Genomic DNA, 21,894 nt, shown 5'->3' on the forward strand with positions numbered 1-21,894 from the left:
AAAACTCTGCCTCTTTATCTTCCTTGTAAGGTTGCAGTTCTGATGTTAGCTTGTGACAGCAATTATTGATGGTGTCATTAAGGATGAGATCCCATTCCCAGCAATACATTTAATATTTTTCCCTCTTTTTTGCTGCAGAGACACTGATAAGTGGTGGCAGAATGAGATTTAAAAAAAAAAAAAAAAAAAAATAGAAAGAGAGACAGGGGGGTTTAAAGAAGCTCATGTTTATCGTTTGTGCCCTCACCCATGAGGAAGGGAGTTAATTCATGAAAATATTTCGTGTATGAGATTTATTAAAGTGTAATCTTTGCAAAATAATGACTTGTAGCAAAAAATTATGATTATTTATTTTCTCCATTTTCAACATCAGTTATGTAGTAAAGTATGGACAAAGAAATAACCCCTTCAGATAACACTTCCAATGTTCATTTACTGTTGGCTTGGAAAGACAGCTGCTATTTCATCACAGTGCTCCGATTATTACAAATGTATTGTTTTAAAGCTTAGCAGCTGTGTAATAGATACATAGGTACATGATGTAATATTTCTTTCTGCATTCCCTCTTTCAATAATCACAGCACTTAAGGCTCAATATGAATTTTATTGATCCCTGACTGTAGCTCATTAACATGGAAGTACTCCTTTACATCTGGGTCAAGCACAAATAAATGTGTGTGTCTAAAATGGAGTCTGGGGAAAGGAATTTTTGACTGCATGGACTGTGATTAATAGAAGCACACACCAGAGGGGTTAAAGAGGTATTGGGAGGGGGAGGAAGGGGGAGGAATGAATTGGGGGAAGCTTGGTTAAAGTTCGGCCCTTTTCCTGTAGCGGGAAACTTCTCACCTGTTTGTTTATATTTTCAACTAGCTAAATGGTGCAGGTCCACTGTGGTACTTAGTTAAAAGTGGGTGATGGGGCTGTGTGGAGTGAGTGTTCTGAGGAGCATGCTGCGCTGTACTGAGGCTTCCAGTTTTGGATGTGATAAGTAGTTTCTTTCAGACAGGCTAGCTGAGGGTCTAATGTTAAAACATGAGCAATCAAGGAGCATACTCAAGGCAGTGGTGCAAATCCAGCAGGTTTCCTGTCCAGATGCCCTTCCAGGGACCTTCTGAAGGGACAGAGGCAGGGAAAGAAAGTTCATCTGCTCTGAGCCGTTGGCCACTTATCACTGCCCTTATTCTTTGCAATAAGTTGCAGAGATGCACCACTTTCCCTACATGTTCTTATGGTCAGCATGTCCATGCACTGGTCGTTGACATCTCAGTCATGACTAAATGCTTTTGGTAGAAATTGTGGCACTGTGTGAACCTTCCTCTTTTGTACCCATATTCATTTTCTCTGTCCTCAGAGTAAAACCTGTAGAGGTGTGCACAGACATGTCTGCAGAACTGCCCCTGCATGGAGTGGTTGATCAGATCCTTGCTGACTGCAGAGGGCTTGTTTTCAGAGGGTTACTATTCAGCCTGCAGGAAGATTCATTCCCAGAATGTTAAAGCTGATGTTAAAAAAAACCACGTGCCTTCTGGTAAGGCAGCTAAAAAGGATAAGGAAATGGCCAATAATGAGCTGCTGCTCTTTCCTAATTAATCACAGGCTATTGCAATCTACCTGCTAAAAGATGGGCAACCCTTCATGCTGACATTATCCCTGGGGGTCTTAATGGTGCCCTCCAGGAATGCAGTATCATGCTTCATTGCTTCTCATTGGCTTTTGAAGCATCAGGTTGACTAGAGTGAAGAAAAAAAGCCATTTCTCTCCTGCTGTAAATAATATCACTGAAAGAACTTAAGTGCCACTGCATTGAAACCATCCAGTGGCTGTGAGTGAGCCATGCTAGGTTAAAATACAATTAAAGATACACTGCACAATTTAATGAGTTCTGCTCTAATTTTTCTTGAATCATGGATCCGTGGACAGTGCTGTCAGAAACATGAGCAACAGCTGGTTCAACAGGCAGATATCATGAGTGGGACTGGAGCCCAAGTTCAAGTAGAAAGCACGGCCAAAGGCCCAAAACATGCCGAGTCATAGACTTGAATGCTAGCATAGACAATTACCGTTGATGGACTCTGAGCTCTGACATAGCACAGGGCACGGGACTTCACACAGTAAGTCCAGTCCATCTGTCATGGCTAAGAAAGTGTGCATCTCGGTTTACAGTTTGAAATGTCTGCATTTATGTGAACCTTTGTGGGAGATGCCATACTCCAAACTAGGTGGTTGGAAATGTCATCATGGGTAACTGGCAAAAAGATCACAACCACAGAAGAAGTCTGTGGCAAAGTAGGAACCTTGCAGATCTCCCAAGATACCTTCTAATGCTTTTAGTACAACAGAATTCTTTTTTCAGTGAGCCTCACAGTCTGTATCTTGGGTGTTTGTGTTTGATCCTTTTCATAAGTAGTTAACTTATGATTAAGTCCAAAGACACAAAGAAAATCCATGGTGTGTCTAGAAAAAGAACTTTAGCATCTTGGATCACAGAGAACTTTCCCCTTCCGTTTGCCTTGGTAATATGCAGGGTGCTTAGCTCTTCGTAAATTCCATTTAGGTAGAAGTAATGACTTTAACATGAATAAGAACCACGTTTTCAGCACACTTATTAGGAGCAGAGGCATAAGGGGTTATTTATCCTTGTGTTTCAGGGCCTAAGCAAAAATATTCCTCATCTAATAACCAGAGGAAATACCATTCTGTAATGTAGTACTGGAGCTAATTCTCAGTTTGAAGATGTTTAAGTTGGCTCTTTCTGACTACTTCTTGAGACAGCCTATCAAGCTAGAGAGGTAGCTGGTCTTTTCTAGTGCTTCCTTTTCTTCCCCTGCATCTAAGCCTAAGATCTCCTTCCTCATAAGTTTGAAGGGGATGGGCATTTCCTTGTGCTCCATTTACTATTCCTTCATTAAAATGACAATCACCCAGCCATCTCCTGGGGGACTTGCTGAAGCTGATTGACTTTTCAGGCTGTTCCCACTTTATTGATCTTCTGTCTGAGAAAATTCCAACAGGTTTATTCTCCCAAGACAAAGTGTTTTGTGTTAGATGAGCTTCTGAGTACCGAGTGCAAAAGATGACAGAAAAAGGAGGCTTTTCTGGGGTAAAATTAAGCTTGAACCAACTGTGGTTTGAAAGATATTAGGCAGTGAGGTCTTAGGGCATGATAGTGCAGGAGTGATAAGTTGTGTGCTTTCTGAGCTGCCCACAACTCACAAGCACTTGCTGGGGAGGAGGGGGATCCCCATGTTGAGCATCTGCCATATGGATCACAGTCATTTATTAACCTTGATAATAAACAGCAAGCTTACCTCTTTGGAAAGTCTGTGTAGATGCAGGCTTAGACCTCAGTGTTGGCATTTTGAAGGCATGCTAACTAGAATCAAGTCTCTTAATCCTCATGTTCAGGGAGTGAGTAAGACTCACACTCAACCAGGGCTAGTGTGAAATATCTCCATGCCGTGTAGCACTGGATTTAACTGTATTATGAGAGGTTTAATCCAGCTGCTGATCTGACTGTTGCCCAAGCCAAGAAACTGGGTGACAGATGACTGGCTTCTTCCATTATTGTACTTACATCCCTGTCCTTATATTTCTCAACCAAAATCCTCTGCTCTGAGGAGCTAGGAGAGGATGAGAGAGAGTCATTTGGGACTGTTCAGAACAACCTGAGTTTATTTCCCAGGGACCCAGCTGTATAATTAGGCTACCCCCTGCAAAGCAAGTGGTGCAGCCTACAGAAAAGCAGTGTCAGCTGTGTAATCCAGCCTGAGAGCTCCTTCTGTCTTGTGAATTACCATGTCTCTGTTATGAGATGCTCAAAAATGTTAGTGTTCAAAAGGCTGGGAGGGTTTGCAGACCCTGTCATGGATATTTCGGTGATAACTGGAATGGATAAGCCTCAAAGGATTCAGGAATGGCCTGATTTTATGTTTTGGTTTATTTCTTTATTTATTTATCATATTGAAAGAGGGCTTGTGCTGCAGACTGTTCTGGTGGGAAAATGCCATTGCAAAACACCTGTTCAGAGCTGTATTAGCTTGAGACTTACTTGTGTTCTTTTATGGTTCCAAATTCTCTTTGCTTCTTAAGAAAACCACACTTGCACTCTTGCTTTGGCTTGTCCGTGCAGGTTTAAACTTCTGAAGTTTTTCAGAAATGTAGAATTCTCACAAATGCAAAACTGAAATGCTTGCAAAATGCTAGCATCGTCTTGTTAATGTTGCTATTTGTATATTTATAGATATACATAGGTATAATGGGTCTTGACCTTTATTGTGTAAATTTGTGTAGATCTGCCAATATTATTCATTCACTTGAATGTAATAGGGTCACATTGACTTAAACTAATTGGGGATCTGGTGCTGTCTTATTAGTTGTAGAAAAGTAGCATGCAGAGGCTCTCAGTCATGTTGTGACTGGGTGTAAAGACGTGTTCCTAAGCCTAGAAGGGACTTCTTGCATTCTCAGTCCTCAGCTGTCTCAGGTGGCTGCATCTCGTAAGCTTTTTATTTTTGGGGCGAACAGTAAGAGCCAATCTTTTCCCAGTTAACTTAGCTAAGCAAGTTAACTAAATGGGAAACTGGAGTGCTGAAGAGTCTTTCCTGGGGTCAGGCAGGATTTCTGTGGTACTTATGTTCTGGTTGTGTGTGTGTGGTGCTGGTGGCAGTAACCTTGGGGGCCACAAGTAGGGGAGTTGCAGGTAGACATAAGGCTTGTGGTAGGGAATGGAATGTGTTGCAGGCTGACTGTAAAAGTTGGTTTGGGAATTGTCTGCAATTTTTAATATCTGTGTCTAAGGAACTGGTCTGAACTGTCTCCATCACTGGTCTCTTTTTTAACTACATCAGTTTTGCAAAGATTTGCTGATAGTTTGAAAAAGTTAACACACCTTGTGTTACGGTAGAGATGATTCAGGTTCATCTAATGTTCCCACAGTACTGCCTACCACTGATCCCAAAATTAGGCAGGCAGTGTCAAAGGAAAGTTTCTGGTAAACCCTGGCCACAGGCATCATCCCAGGGGGAATGAGTGGACACTGATGTTGGTATCCATAGCTGGGAAACTGAGATTTGAGTCCTCTCTCTTTTAGAAGGGCGAGGTGACCTACTGTGTACTTATTTTTGAGTGCTTGGAAGGACTTCATTGTCATCCACATCTAGTACAGAAATACACAGTTCAGTGATGGGGCACTTCCATAGTCTTCCCTCGACATTTTGTTCAATACCCATTTGAGGGGAATTCCAGTTTAAATGCACCTAATAGCATGGATGTTAAATTGAACTTCAACAATTGCTTCAGAAAATCCTACATTCAAAGCACTTTCCTTTTGCTACAAAATAACGCAAATTAAAATGATTAGCTACTTAAGAGAATCACTACAGAAGCATTTTTAGCTATAGTAATAAAAATAGAAAAGGGCCTGGGAAGGGCCTTGTTTCCAATTAATAATCTAATTAATATCTGATTAATTAATGAGGCTTTGTCATCAAAGCTGCCTTTTATCTTTCAGGCTATTAAAGTGTCCTCTAGACCCAATTTCTTGAATATGTCTTGATAAGGCCATGTTTGCTGAGTCAGTCAAGCGCTTGGAATCAAATCAGTATGCTGCCTTATCAGGGATGCATAAAACACCTCTTTGGAAAATTAGAATACATCAGAATCAAGAACATGATAAATATGTCAGATCTTTTAGACAGTACAAATGGGAAGTGAGTAATGATGAGGTGTAGTTCTTCAGAGCTGTACAAAAGCAATGCTTCTACATAGATTTCACAGTAGTGAAATGACCAGAGCAGAAAAAGGAGAGGCCTTTATGAAGCCAGACTGTCTTAGCTCCAGGTTGCCCCTGTTCCATGGCAACTGAACTGTGTCTGGGGTGGTGTCTGCAGGGATGTGGTGTCCTGGTCTCAGGTCAGAAGCAGTGAGATGATGATTCAAATTCAGATGTCCTTGCTGAGGCTGCTGATGAGCATATTACATGATGCCTGTATAGCTTTAACGTTTGTGCTACTGTGAGGTACAGTTTCTATCAGTGGGCATCAACTTTGCCTGGCTACGATAACGATTGCCAGCAGGTCATCAATGGTGTAATGGGGCAAGCATGCAATGAAGAGAAGTGTTTATCCTCAAAAGCGAGGAGAAGCAATTTCACATTTCCTCAGGTCTTTATTTATATTCTTGATTCTGCCAGCAATCATTGGGAAATCCATATCACATTTCTCTGCTTATCTCTGCTCTCTTCACTTTGTAATGCTATAGTGTGCAAGGTACAGTGGAGTGCTGGTATCGTTTGGCACCTACTTCTAGTAGTAATTCTCACACATATCCCCACAGGATAGCAACATTTAAAACATAGAGCACTGGTACATTACAACAAATGATGAACTTCTGATCTCAGCTAGGATGACTGAGGTCCTTCCCTTCATTTGTACTGCCAGCTCAGTGCATGAACTTTTCTAATCCATTTTGCATGAGATATTCCTTGCCTTGTGCTAGCCATCTAACAGTCAAGTGTGTGTGCTGGTTGCTCTGGTCTCCCTTTACATTGAAGGGAGGAAGACAAGAGAGCGATACATCCTCACCTATTTTAGGATGAATAAGTCATCCTCTGAAGTTAACAGTCTCTGTCTATAGTTAGGGAGAAAATGCGGACAGGCTTGGGAGCTAGAGCTAAATAACTAGTTTGTAGGTAGCTAAATTTAAGATGAGATAAACAGCCATGGTGTAGAGAAGATGGAGTCTTACAGCTAGGGAAGTAGAGTTATTTTAGTATCACAGTAGGAGGCACCAATCATTGTTGCTTTTGTGCCTTCTTATTGTGGGCTATTCTGCAGCAGAATATAAAGCGATGCTTAGTAACCACTACACCTGCAGCCTGCTTGCTTTGATCAGGATCCCAGGTTCTCTAAAAGCAGAGCATACGTTGCCATAGGCTTGTATAGTTCAGGCTCTTGCCTGCCATGAGGTGTTAGGTTCCATCAGTTTGGTTTGTGTTTATCTCTACTTCAGAGGAAAGATTTTACCATCCTTTGACAGAAGCAAAATGGTGCGATGGCTTCAGATCTGCCTTTAGCCAAATCTGTGTCCCACAGTAGTTGAGGTATACCGCCTCTAAAAGTCCTAGAGCAGGGAACATCAGACTCTGGTGCTCAAAGTGGTTCTTTGGTTTGATCTGGCAACTCCTATTCCTGCTTTGCCAAGCATCCCTCACTTTCTTTGCCATTCTTTTCCTGCAGGAAAACCCATTTCCTGCAGTGCCCCCACCCTCCCTCTTTGTGTCTCAAAAGAGGCTCTTGCTAGTTGGGGTGGTTCTACAGATTATTTTAGTTCTAAAACTGCTTTTGCCTTTCCACAGAAATGGTGTATCTGGAGGTAAGGGAAGGCCCAGGTGCAGAAGAGAGAGGAGACTGGGAAAGGACAGCCTGTTTGCTGATGGTGAATGCTATTCATGCACCCAATGGCACACTGTTCTGGATAGTCAGTGATTGCTGGGGATATCCAACGCACCACTGCGTTCCCACAGGACGAGTACAGCGAAAGTGATGCAAACAGATGGCTTTCAAGTTAGTAGCCACCATCCCTGTAGGCTAAATATACAAAAACTACATCTCCAGAGACTGTTCATGCCCGTCTGAGTAGTCATCTCTACTAAGGAATAACTGGTGTGAACAGTCCCCCTGCCTTGTGGGATGGTGATCAAATGAAATGCTGATGAGCAATCAGACACTAGAAATGGGACTGATACTCTCATCTCCTGTTGCCCATAAATCCAGAGGTGGAATATTCTGTATCCTTTTGTCCAGCCTCTGAGTCATCCAGAGTCCTCCCAAAGGCTCGTATTGAATAAACAAGAGAGGATACCTTTCCTGTCAAAAAGAAAAAAGAAGAGAAGACTCTGCAAGAAAAAAAACAGAGGAAGCCAGTGTTCCTAGTTAGCTCCTATCTCCTTCATTTTGAACTGCAAATCACAATGACTAATGCATCATGGCAGCTCATTTTGCCTTGTCAGTCTCCACTGTACATCATAAATTGAAATTTATCAACAAAGGTCATCATCAAGTCTTTCAGATGTTTGGTGATGGGAATTGTCATTAATCAAAAAAGAAAGGGGGTGGAGGAAGGGTGCTGTTATCACAATAGAAATTTGGGTGGGTATTCTGCTGTGTAGATGACATGCAAACTAATCTAAAAGGAAAAAAATTTTTAAGAGAAACTACCAAAACTGTCATCTGCTCGAACTTCTTTTTCCCTAGTAGGATCTCTGGTTTTAGGTACTTTTGAAAGTTTGTGGAACTGAAAGTCCCCTAGAACTGATGGGTTATGGTTCCAGAAGTACTGAGAATGTAAAATCTTGTGTATGATGGCAGAAAGTGGTTTTATTTAGGTCATTTTAAAGACTCTGTTTTTTTGCTGATATACTTGGATAGTTGTTTTTTTCAAGAAAGATCTTCCTGTTAAAGACTGGTCCCTGAGGCAACCATGACAAAAGATGTAATTGGACTAGAAAGAGTAGTCATAGAATGATCAGAGACATGAATAGGTTATACAAGGAATGGCTAAATAAACAGGGAGTCTTCAGACTGGAAAAAAATCTGTGGGGAACACGACAACAATCAGTGAAATCACAAATGGCAGCATGGGGCTCCATGGCTTCATTCTTGTTAAGCGGTAGCAGTGGGCTCTGAATTATATTATGAAGTTAAAACAAAAGGGAGCATCTTTTCATATAGCACACAGTTGTGGTGTTTATTACCATGTGATAATGAAGTTGCCAAAAGTTTCCCTGTGTGGTTAGGCAGATTTATGGAACTAAAAGCCCACTGATGGCTCTTGCATACAAAGGTGTCATCTTCAATTTAGGAAGTCTGTGATATTGCTGTAGGCTGGGAAAATACACTAGGAAGCAGGACCATATGCTTTCTCAGTTTCTGTTCACTTCCCTACTGTCATTGTTGTCCTTAGTTTTCTTTAGTGGGATGGGGACAAAGGAAGGCAGTTGTTTCTGTTTGTAGTTGTAAACTATTCTGACTTTATATTTATTACAGTCACTCTAAAATCCTGCTTGGGTAAAAGGAAGCTTTCAGCACAGCAAATGTGGTCTAAGTGAAAGATTCACAGGGTACAGATAATTGGATTTCCTTGGTTAGTAAGTAGGCACAGCCCGTCATGGCTGTTGGTTATTTTGTTTGTGTTTGGTTTTTGTTTTTTGGTTTTCTTTTCTTTTTTTCTTTTTTTTGGGGGGAGGCAGGTCAGAAAAAAAGTGTCCTTGTATGTGATCAGGTCAGCCAGATAGCCTTGCACTGGTTAAGAGTGGATCTTTCTGAGAACTGCCTCGTTATAAGTGAAATTAGGCTCCACTGTTGCAGGCTGGGAGCTGGACCTGGGCTCCCCTGGTTGCCTTGAGGTTGGGAATGAAATAGTCCTGGAGAGGCAGAGGGGGAGAGCCCTGGGAGCTGGGCTAGCAGTGATGGGTGGCACCATGTCTGCTGCTTCTGGGGGAGCATTTTTAGACTTGCACCCATTCACTGCCTTGGCAGTGGCAGCGGTCACCCTGCCTTTCTGGAGCTCCAGCTGGGGCTGGCTTAGCTGCAGGGCCAACTCTGTGTTTCTGTCCCAGGCATTTGGCTGCCCAAGGCAGACTCTGACTTTGGGCTCATAAGCAGCCCTAAGAGATGAAAGATTGCTTCTCTTTGTTGTATCTAAATATGAAAAAGGCTTTGGGAGTGGAGGATATTTAGCTACCAAGAGCCATAGTCACCAAAAGCCAGGAGCTAGTCTAAAGTGTTCAACAAGGAATAAAAGGAATAATGTCAAAAAGTTCAGAGAGGCAGGGCCAGAGCATGTTAAGACTGATACCGTTCTGAAGAGGAGCAGCCCTCTGCCCTGCCTGTGAGTTAGTGGGACCAGCTTCCCGCGTGGTGCGGTGATTATTGCGTGGTTGGCCCGGTTCCTGATTTAGGTCTCTCTGCTCCAGTAAGAACCCACTTAGCGCAAAACAGTGTGGTGGGGTCAGTGCTGAGCTAGCTTTTGCCTGAGTCCTGAACCACTTACGGTCACTAGGGTAGCTGGCCAAAGGGGTTTACAGCTGGGGCTACCACAGGGGGTGGTCAAGCTGGACTCTGACTCAAGCAGAGTCTCTTCTCAGTGTGTCATAGCTTCAGAATGGCCTTTATCTCGGGGAGGGTAGTTTGAGGGGGAGGAAGGGGAAAGGAGGGATGGAAACAAACTGTTTGACAAGCAATGGAAGCTTGGCAGCCTGACTTCTTGTGTTGTGCAGTTGGGTTCTTTGTAGTGTATTAGTATGTGAGCTGTGTTTGAATGTTTTCCTGCAGCTGGATGTTCAGAGAGATGTGCCTGCTCTCATGTCTCATGGGATTTGGTTTCATGTTGCAGCTTTTCTCTTAGCGCTGATAAGTTTGCTCTCCTTTAGCTGGCTGCCGGTTTTCATGAAACCTGTAGAAACTTTGTTCCTCTTGGGTTGTTGTTTCTCTGTCAAACTGGGAGAAAATTGGCCAATGGGTAAAATCAAGAAGTTGTTTGGGGGGCTATGGAGAGACGTGCACACTGCAGGCAGACAGTTTTCAGGCACGTGAGAAGAGAAACAAATGTTAATCTGGGCTGTGTGTGCTTCTCTTGCTCTCTGAAGTGCACAGAGAATCAGGATATTCTCCTGCTCATTTAAGTGAGCTGTGCCCCCTCCCCGGTTCTCAATGTGGGGCTGCGGTTGTGTGGTAGTGGGTCTGATCTGGAAGTGAGTACATAGGCTTCAGTATCGTAGGAAAAAGGCTGAGAATCTAAAATCAAACCCATACCTGCTTCTTCTCCACACACAGTCAGGGAGAATCGCAGGTTCTGAGGAGAAACCCCTGACGGGGAGAGTTGGTGGCACATACACACTCCAGGAGGTTGAATTGTCCCTCCCAGCCATCCAGTGCCAGCATTTGCAGCTCTTTTGCTCCTGAGAGACTGATACATGTTTTATAGCCTATCTTCATAGCTGAGTAGCTGAGACTGCAAACAAACAAAACCTCCTTTCTCTGCCTGAGAGAGCCCTGAGATGGAAACCATCTGAGAGGAGGACTCCTCTAAAAGCTATTCAGATGGCATTCTCTCTGCCTCTCTGCATCTCTACTTCATATCCTTGGGATGAGCAAGTCTTATCACAATATTAAAGTCTGCTGGCTCAGGCCTGTTTGTTGGATCCACAGGGAAGATCAGGCTCAGACCTACAGGAACAAGATGGATTTTGTTAGCTCTTGGTGCACTGAGTTATGGCGAGGTTTGGTAGAGAGAAGCTTCTCTCTCTGAGTGTGCCCCTTGAGCCCTGTTCTGTGAGACTATGGGACAGCACTTGCAGCAATAGTTAAAACACGTCACAGCCCGTCAGGGGAGGGCAATGGAATCAGGCAGGTGATTTTCTTTCCCAACTGTTCATAATAGAATACGATTCTGGGAGAATTTGCAGTATCCCAATAGATTAATTACATTGTAAACCTTGCTTTTCCAAAGGGAATATATAGAATTTGGTGCCACAGCCTGTTCAGGGAAAGCCCACGTTTATTTGTTTATATGAATATGACACTTGTGTTGCACTGGGTCAAGTCTTTCTTCATGGTAACCAAGACTAGCAAAGAGATTCTTCCTCATGGCTGGTAGGAACTGCTAGTTAGAAAATCCAAAAAGCTGAACTGGTGTAGGTAAAGGCCCGTTCAAGACTGGACTACACCTTGAGTTTTATTGCTTTTCCCTGTGCAGCCTTTCTTGGGGTATCGCCAGCAGCTTGGTTTGCAGGATGGAAAGCAGGATAGAGGGGACAATGAAATGCTGTAAGATCAATGTATAAGGACATGTGGAACAAAATGCATGGACTGAGCTTTTACAGGCTTTGTATATATAGCCAGAGTCCATTCCACATTGTAACAGTTTCTGTGCTCCCAACAGTGTAACAAGGTGCAACAATTTGTTTTATGAAAGCATTGTTAATAACACTTTTACATACACGTGTGTGGGGGGGTATGTGTGTGTGATTAGAAGCAATCTTCAGATATCATCAACTTGAGGCTGAAGGCAATAACAGCCTTCCAAGATGATGAGACTCCACTCATGGCTTCAGTGGAGCAACCCAGAGGAGAACCATCTTGGCAGGATCAGTTGGCCATAAAAGGCCCAACCAAAGTTAAGGCAGGCTTTTGGGGTGTGACTCATGGAAACGGTCTTTTGTATCACTGAGTCTTTTGTCATTTTGATGTAACTACAACCTTTCTTCCCCTCCATTCTTTTAATAATGTGTTTTGAAGTGGATCCTATTGTGACCAGAGGAATGGGAGAAAACATGGTATCCAGTCTGCATGTAGTGTAATGTAAGCAACTGTAAGGACATGTGGGCTAGTTAATTTGCAGTTAGAAGTCTTTGGCTGCAAAGATAAGTAGTTGGTAAGGGAGAAGGGTTCAAGTTAGTATTAAAAGTTGAGCCAAACTGTTCTGTTCCACCTGTGGGTCACATCTCTTCAAATGTTCAGGCTTGGGTTGCTAAAATTAGACAGCCAACTTTTTTTTCTTTTTTTTTTCTTGTAAATACTTGTTTTCAAATTAGACAGTTTGGTGGTAGGAGTTTGAGCAGATTTCAGTATTGAGCTATACAGTAGATGATTATAGAAGCTGAAATGGCTAATCGTAGATGCCTGCTTTTGAAAAAATGAACCATTACCTATGCAAGCTTTCAGTTTCTTCATCTCTAGAATAGAGATAATATTTCCCAGTATGGCCCTTGGGACTTTGTTAGTTTGAATGGATTAACATGAGACAAAAGATTCAGATTCTTTGGCTGGGAAGGTGCTATGGAAATACAGTATATTATTGTGTTATCCTTTGAGACGTTTCTGTGAAGCCAGTGGGGTGACTGTCATGATAATAAAGAAAGCCTTAGAGAAGCTAACGAAATAATGATCCTACTTCCTTTCTAGCTATTCTTTGAAAGGGCAAATGCAATGAGTGATAATGGTTTAATGAGAAAGAGTCATTAGGGCATCCAGCCTGCATCTTTAGAAGTGCAAAGCATTTTGGGAGATCTGAAAATGACTTGGAGAACAAAACCAAAGTAGCTCTATCAGAATATTAAACTGTTATTTGTATTCTCTTTGAATGCTGATTGAAACCAGTGATCTCTTTCCCTGGCTGGTGGCTGGTACATGTGTAGTCACGAATGTGGGTTGTTCGGAGCTTCAGTGCCTTTGGAAGGGTGAGATCAAGGAAGTATCTCAGTGCTTGCCCTCTGTGTGTTACCCTCTGCTTAGAGCTTAGTGTTACTTGAGGATTCCTGACCTGTTGAATTTGCATGTATAGGGGGCCTTGTGTAGTGGAATTAATTGGCCTGGATTATGCAGTTTTATTAATCGAGCTGCTTCAGTTTCAAGCTTGGCTGGAGGGGGAAAGCTGCTAGGTTTTTTGTGTGGTATTGATACCTAGCAAGAAAAGAGCTTCAGACTCTTTGGATGGGAAAGTGCTATGGAAATACAGTACACTATTGTAATATCCTTTGGGATGTGTCTGTGAAGCCCAGCAAGTATCAATACTATGCATTAGTACAAAAGTGTAAGCGTACATTAAGTGTAAATAGAGCTAGTGTTAGCAATATTTTAGTATTAAAGATCTAAACGAGAACACAAGGAAGTTATGTAAGACTTGAAGCACCCCTGACTGCTGAGTGTTCAAAGGCTGAAGGTTGGTTCAACCCATTTAAGGAAAGAACCAGTTTGCAAAACATTTAGAAATTGTGCTTGAAAGATGCACAGAAGCAAATGTGTTGGAGCCACATCAGTGATAAAACAAGCTTTTGACTTGATGGGTCCTACTACTTGGAAGTGTGAAACCAGCTGTCTGGTTTTGCAGCATGGCCCTTTCAGTGTCACTGTGGACACCACTAGCAGCAAGGAAGCTAGCAGAGCTGGGTGCAGATTCTGGCATTGCTCAGTCTCTGCAGCCACTTGGGTGGGAGCCTTGAGCTGCTGGGCACAGTGGCACTGTTCACTGTGATGCCAGAAGGGTAACTTGGGCCATTTCTCTGCTGGACAGACAAGGAGCAGAGGACTGGTCTCAGGCAGAACCACAAAAACCGCAGATGCTAGAGGCTAGCTGAACTTAGAAAATCAGAAAATTACTGGACCTAGTTACTGGGAAAGGCACTGAATTGCGACCTGTTCTCTAATCATCTCTTTAGTTAAAAGCATGATTAGAGAGGAGGGCAGGGGCCATGAATTCTCATCTTAATAAAATCATAGGTATGTCCAGGTAGGCTTTTTGTGAGGGTCTTTCCTTGTCCACCTGATAAGGATTGTGTTTGTTCTGTCCATATGATGGAAGTTGTGTAGGGTCAGGAGCCAGGCTCTCCCCACTGTTTAGATGGGGTGGGTAGGATTTTTATGCAGGTTGTGACACCCCTCCTAAAGCAAGCTGGTGCTGACCGCTCTTCAGGTGTGGGATCCTGTACTAGGAAGCTGTTGATTTGTTCTGGCAAGAAAAATCTTGTTTGTTAGGAAAAGGAGAGTACGAAATAGCAGAGAAACAAGCAGGGCAAAGTGAGGTTTCAAACATGCCCACAGATGAGGAGGAGGAAGCTACAGAAAACCCTCTGTGACGAAGCAGCCCTTTTCCCCAGTCACGAATGGGTAATGCCACCCCCAGATCATCTGCTCCTTCGGGTGGGATTTGCCAGTGTAGGGGCCTGAATCTGTCTCTGTAACTCAGAAAAACTAAATGCTTGGCACAAAGTAGGATGGGGGTGACTGAGGACTCAAGATGCCAGTGTAGGTACATTTTTATCTAGACATGAGTTCAGCTGTTACAATTCTGAGCCACATTTGGATCCCCATCTCCAAGTCAAAAATCAGCCTACTTAAAAAAAAAACCTGTTGTTGATGGGTTTAATTTGGATTTTTCTGTTGGATTTGTCTGAAAAGAGAATTTGTGCTAAGTGTGCTGCTGAGATCAGAGTCCTCTCATGTAGATGTCATTTGCAGTCCCACACTGGCACATGAGAGCAGAGCCTGCCCCCGAAGTCCATCTTCATGGGTGCACCACAGCTACCAAGGTGCATAGGATTAATTGATGCTGAGACAGATCCTGTCCCAAAGGGCTCAAGTTTCCTTCTCTTTTCTGCTGTCCACCCTGAATGAAACAGGAAAGCTTGAGTTTTAAGGGTAATAATGCTCAAGCTGTAACTGTGATCATCTGTTCACAGTCTTTTCCTTCTCCTGAGTTCTAGTAACCACATAAACTCTTTTTTTCTCCTCTTTTCTCCAGGTCAACAGATTATGGCACTACCTATGAAAAGCTAAATGACAAAGTAGGCCTGAAGACTGTGCTGAGCTACCTTTATGTCAGTCCCACTAACAAGAGGAAGGTAAGAGAGAGCCGTCGAGCTGGTAGCTATAGAAACAAAATTACGGAATCCTGTTAATTCTGAGAGGAATTATGATCCTAAAGTGAAATCCACTGGTAATTCACAAGAGCTTGAATTTGCCATCTAAGTTGCACTAGTGCAATTCCACAGAATACAGTAGAACTATGCCTATGCTACTTGTGATGGGGATGGAGTACTTGATTTCCTGCTGCATGTGTTAGAGAAATAAAAGGGTTGCTTTTATTTGCTTCTAACTGTTACAACTTCAAAGAAGCTGAACTCATACAAATGTTTCTGGGACTCTTGCTTACACTGTCTTTGGCTAATACACCTCTCCCTGCCTTCTTTGTCTCCTTATTATTAGAAATACTGAGTAAAAAGCATTTATTTCTGCATTTGACTCTTTTCCCCTTTATGCTTTCCCTAGCTAGAAGTTAGAGGTAAAAATGTAAATGACATTTTCAATGGTTACATCATGTAAGGGGGCTGAAAGCAGAATATGCCTGGGAGAGTGGGTGGGAGACCTAAGACTTGATTTGAATGTGTAGGAGAGAAGATGAGGTCATAGCTTTCAAACCCCCTGCTCATGCTTCCCACGTGATGCAATTAGGGCTGCAGCTGGCTCACGGAGCGCAGCCCAGGAGTTACTACTCAGTGCCTTTTTGGTTTAAAATTATTGCCTGTGTTGATTCGGGGGAGGTAGTGGGACAAAGATGCTTTCAGCTACCCACAGAAATCAACGTGGGAGGGCTGCAGCATGTAGCTAATTGCTGGCAGTGGAGTCGTGTTTGGATGGGGTGCAGCCCATTTGGCTTGATCACTTCCAAACTGCTCATCTCCTGTCTCCATCCATAGGTTTCCAAACTAGTGTTTTGCTACTGGTACTGTTTTTATTGTTACTGTTGTGTTTTACATCACTGGTCAGTCTACAGAGGTTTCAGGATTGATGTTTATTTCAGTGTATGCAACCTTAAGGCAGTCAACTCTGATTACTATCGGCAACAATGCGTGTGTGTTTGGATATATAGAGGAGAGGAAGAATGCAGTGGGCAGGGGTCAGCTTATATTTGTTCTGATGCAGAAGCTGAATTATTGTGACAACTACTTTGACTTCTTTTTTTCTGAGCAAAATGGAATGAAGATGTTTCATAATGAACTATCCAGGCCTTCACACTGCTCCCATATCCAATATGGTGGGCACTGAAGAGTTAATTCTTCTTCATTCTGTTTCCAAAGCAACTCTGCCCACCCAAAATCAGAGGCAATATGCTCAGTTACAAATCCTACGTCACTGGTGTAAATTCTTCCTCACAAATTGGAGTACTAGGTTATATGATTATCTTCTAGCAATTTCTCAAGCTATCGAGCTTTACAGATTAGCACTCTTTTCTCTCCTTTTTTTTTTTTTATTAATAACACCTACATTTCATCATATAGTGGCATGCAGACGTATCTTTACCTGCTGTTTTCTTATTTCACATGACAATTTTTAAAAATTTATTTTGGTCTTATGTCTTAAGGGAATGATTTCTGTCTGTCTGTCTTCCCTCTTCTCCTCCCTTCTGAAAAAATGTTTTGAAACGGAGAGAAGAGCTGTAAGAAAAACCTGTAGGAAACCAGCTTCAGTGCTGGCTGCTGTGGGAACAACTTGTCTCCATTCTTTCCACCTCTGCTAAATACAGGGGCACTGTTACGCTGCATGGTTAAACAGCTGGTTTGTCTGAACCCAGAGCTGACTTGACTTTGCCCGTCAAAGCAATTCCAAACATATATGCAGCATTTGAAAAATGCCTGAAGAAGGTGTCACTGGATTGGAGCATATGGGATTTGTCAAATTCAATTTCAGGTTTATTGTCCACCCACCACTTACAGATTCATGAGATTGTACACTGCAAAACCCACACTTGGGTTGTAATCTTCTCCAAGTCTCTCTGGGTGAATATTTTTACAGTGGCCTGCAGAGTAAGCAGCATGTTTTTGCTGAGCTCCTGAGGACAACCACCAATATTGAATCACAAAGCAGTAGGTGAATCAGTTGCACCCCAGTAAAGAAAGTCCAGACCCCTTGTGTTTCACCTCTAACAGCAAAAGTGCTGGCTAGTTGAACACAATGTAGTGATCTCTTGTGAGCTTCAAAAATAGGCCTTTGAGGCAATAAACAGGAGGGAGATACCAAAAGTAACACGTGTGCACAGGGCTCGTGTGCACACAGTGAATTCTGCAGACCCTATCCAGGCAAGATATTTTCTCCCGAGGCATTAGCTCCCAGGTACTGATTGGACCCTGCATGCCTGGCAGTTCCTGTCGATTTTTGATGGGTTTGCACACTGTTGCTAGCCCTGTCTGCTCATTAGTGCTTAGAGGATTAGCAGTTACTCGGAGGAGGAGAAAAGCTTTCCATACATTCATTCCTAATTGATTTACTAGTGAGAAGGATAATTACCTCTCAGCTACCCTGCAGAACTACAGTGGGAATTACCTGTCAGATTTCTTTGAAGACCTAAAATGCCTCTCTTCAGCTGTTAAATAGGAATTATGCATTCAGCCAAATGCCAGTTATATAAACATCATTTACCTGAATTGTGGCATAACCCTAGGCTCAATTATGAGGCAAGAGGATTTAAACGCTGGATTTTTTCTTTCTTCTTTTAAAAGAAAAGCTTTTTGTTTCTGATTTGTTTTTTGAATTTTTTTGGTGGGAATATTTTAAGTTTTTTGGCTGCTTCTGGTGTATTTCTTTGCTCATTGCTGCCAGGTCATGGTGGGACACTGATTTCTCAATACCAACATCTCCGCTTATGGCAATATGGGGGAATCACATGAGTCTGGAGTTGAAATGCAGAGGCTGAGCAGCTGGGTGAGGCATAGATACAACCCATGGTCTAGGAGCCTGTGCCATTCCCCTTCTCTCTTGGTGCCAAGAAAGCCACACCTCATGCATGTCTTACCCTCCTGAATTATGGCATTGCAACACCCTTTTCTTTCAAAGTGGATTCCTTTCTGGAAGAAAAATTGAGCTTAATGTAGGAATCGTTTCGTGACATTCTGGAACACGTGCTACACATGGAGGTCAGACTTGATGACCTAATCGCTCTTCAGGCCTCAAAGTATTTCATTATCTTTGGGTTTTATTCTGGTTCCAACAAAGTTAATGTCTGACCATCTGCTATGTAACATTGATGGCAAAAGCAAGTCCCCAGTTAGCTCATGTATTGTTGGCCTTCCTCTTTTAAGCTAAAAACTCTTGTTTCAGTTTGGGTTATATATTTAGTCAATTTTATTCATTTCGTGTTCTCTTTAGGCTTCCTTCTAAGGTGGTCCTGTGTGTCTCTCCCACCCCTAACTGGAGAGTCCCAGCAGGGTGTTGAATACTACCCCTGTCTGTATTTGGTGTCCTGCCGAGTATTGAAATGTCTTTCCTGAGACAGCAGACTGGAAAATGCTGGAGCAGCCTGGAAGCAGCTGGTCCTTCAGTCCTGCCCTTTGCTCCTCAGTGAAACACATCCGTCACTAGTGTTTATCAGTGGGCAGAATCACCATGGGGAGATCATGTCTTTGTGCCTGAAGAGGAAAGATGCAGCTGAGAAGGGAGGAGGTGAAGAAACACAATCTCTATGGTTATCATGGTGATAAATCCAGGACAGCCTCAGGTCTCCCTGGGCACCTCTTGGCTGTGCTGGTGTTTGGCACTTAGGGGCCAGATTTAGTCTACGGGCGTTCCTTGGTTTTACGTGTTGCCATTGGGAGATACCAATCCTCCGCACGCACAGAGTTAACCGAGGCACAGAGCTGCTTAGCCAAGACTGAGCTGAGGTGGCTTTGGCTGTGTCCCCACGTGGTGCTGGGCAGAGGCAGGGCTGGGTCCCAGAGCTCCTGCCCCCGGCTGCTGACCCAGCCTGCTGATGGCTGGTTTTGGAGCTGAGACGGGGGTGTCCATTTCCCAGAAACCACAAGCAGGTATTTGGAAAACACGCTTTGCCATTGTGTAATTTGAGGTTTGCAGTTATAATTAAATCATCATAACAACATGCATATACCAGAGGAAGTTGCCGAGAATACTTCTTCCCAGGTATGATTCCTCTTGCCTCTCAAGTATCATTGCAGTGATCAGGGCCAGCTTGGGGATCTGAGCGCACCCATCATTTGAAATGAGACCACCCTGGCATGCCGACATAAGGAAACCATCAAGCAGGCTGCAGCCCATTGCGAATCCATAGCTGCTGGCTGCACTGAAGCTGAAATGCTTCCTGCTGTCAGCCAGGACTACTTCATCTTCCCGTGGAGCAGTTGTACTGCTAATTCCCTTCTCCCAAGAACTAACAAGCTCAGGGTTTCACAACACTTTGCAGCTGTGCTTACAGCCTCTGCTGCTGGGAGCTGAAACTGCCAGACTTGTATCTGCTCTCCTGCAGATGCTTGGGCTGTTTCTTCTTTCACTTGCACACTAGGGACTTGTATTTGGATCAGGAAAATCTGCATTGAGTTCTCGTTAATACTACAAAATTCCAGGTGATCGTTAGACCTAGCAGTTAGACAACTCTGAAGTCCTGGGGGCGATGGCTTTCTGAAGATTTACTGTTTTGAGCCCTAGTGAGAAGCCAAGTGCCAGCAGTTTTGACACCTCTACCACCCTGAAGATGCTCTAATAGGCAAAGTATATTCCAGGGCACATCTTCCCCTTCAGTGCATCTGCCCACCTGGTTATTTGCCTGAGAGACCCCATGAGAAGCATCTGCTTTGCCTGGTTAACACATAGATTGCAACAAGCCTGATAATTCTGTTTTCTGAACTTCAGAAAAGAGAAACTTTCCTATTTGTTTAGCAGCACCCTTTCCTTACAGATGAATGGGATTTAAGGGCAGATGGTTGAGTGCTCTGAACAGCTGAGACTTGCAAAATGCGTAGCTTTGGCTTTTCTACCCTATAGCCTCTTGTCTGTCTTTAGGGATATGATAAAAGGCTGCTTACTCTCTGCTGGGCAAAGAACTCAGTTCCCTGCTGTCCTTTATTTTGGGTGTTAGTTACATTTTACTAGAGGCAGATTTTCACAGCAGTCTGGGAATTAGAATTGTTTATTTCTTCCAAAGGACTCAGGGAAAGTCTCTTCTATTTTAATAAGAACATTTCTCTTGACTTTTTAAATTCCCATTTTCTTTCTATCCCTTTTTTTTTGTTTTTTTTTTCTTTTTGGTTGTTGAAAACTTTCTGTTAGAAAATTGGATAATTTCCATGAAAAAATTAAGCCTGTGATTCTTTGACTTTAACTGCCTGCACTCCAAAATGGCACTTTTTGCACCTGAAGTGCTGCAAGTCCCTATTTTCTAGCAGGGGTTGGTCTTCTGGGTAAGATCCCCTTCTGGGTAAGATCCCCTGTCCTGAGAACATTTGCTTTCTTCTTGGTTGTGAATAACTGGATTCATTTTAGAATTGATGGCTCACAGAAGGATGCAAAGTCCTTCCAAAGGTGCAGAAAGATGAGAATGGAAGTCCCATATATCTGAAGTACCGCTCTATTCCGGCACTAAGGTGTCATTTTGAAACTCAAGGAATTGCTGTTGAACCATAGGTTTCATGTATTACTTTTTCCATGAAATGTTCTGTGAAGAGTGAATATTCTTGGTGAAGTTGTTGTTTAGCTGAAATCCCAGTTTTCAGTATGAAACTTTTATCTCTACCCTTGGGATTCCTGTGGAGGTTGAGAGAATGGAGTTAAAAAGCATTTAAAAGAAAAAGAAGAGAGGAAAAAGGAAGAGAATGATAACTCTGACAAAATCAAAACAAAAAAAGCACTTGCCTGTATATGGTATTGCTCGGAAGAGGTGTGGATAAACGGGAGGTCCTGATTGCGTTTAAGATCTGGGGTGCCATTTCTGATGTCTTAGAAATACCTTCCTTCATGAATTTGCTTTGCAATTCAATTCGATGCAGTCGTCTTTAGCTTTTCTTCTGCTCTGTTACCATCGTTGTTGTAGGTGATAACTTGAAGAATTAAAAGGTCTGTAGTCTTTTATGCTTACTCTCTGTACAGAAATATCACCTGAGTGCTGTGATTGAAATAAGCATTTCCCTGCATTTTTCCCTTATACCAGAACCGAAGCATTAGATATTTTATTTATAGATAGACCTTCTAGTGAAGGGATTTGAACAGTAGTTGCAAACAGCATAAAGCAGAAATAAAGTTATGGTGCTCAGTTAAAGAGCTTTGAGAAAATGGTTTTGCAGACTAGTTTCCCAGTTGTCATAGAGTCAAAATGGAGGGGCAGTCCAAGTCACTGAAGCTATAAAAGCCGAAGGCACGTGGCACCTCTTGTACCTAGTTATGCCTCTGAACTTGGCCCATCAGAATGAGAAATGTTTAGAGGCATTTGGAGAGTCAGAAGCTCTGAAATCTAAATCTAATTAGATTTGTTTGTTTCTGTGCAGCTTCTCGGGGATGAAGCGTGGCAACTGTTTATGAGCTGGCAGAGAGCAATGCTGCGTTGCAGTTCAGGTTA

General features: G+C 42.8%; 1 protein-coding gene across 1 annotated transcript in view; it reads left to right on the forward strand.

The window, feature by feature from the left end:
• The window catches only part of SORCS3 (sortilin related VPS10 domain containing receptor 3), a 311,885-nt gene that overhangs the window by 132,837 nt on the left and 157,154 nt on the right, over positions 1–21,894 (forward strand). Inside the window, exon 3 of the mRNA XM_049810209.1 lies at positions 15,301–15,400. Within this exon, the coding sequence (XP_049666166.1) occupies positions 15,301–15,400 (100 nt within the window). The remainder of the gene's footprint in view (positions 1–15,300; positions 15,401–21,894) is intronic.

This window comes from Accipiter gentilis, chromosome 9 (assembly GCF_929443795.1).
Source record: "Accipiter gentilis chromosome 9, bAccGen1.1, whole genome shotgun sequence".
Lineage (NCBI taxonomy): Eukaryota > Metazoa > Chordata > Aves > Accipitriformes > Accipitridae > Astur > Astur gentilis.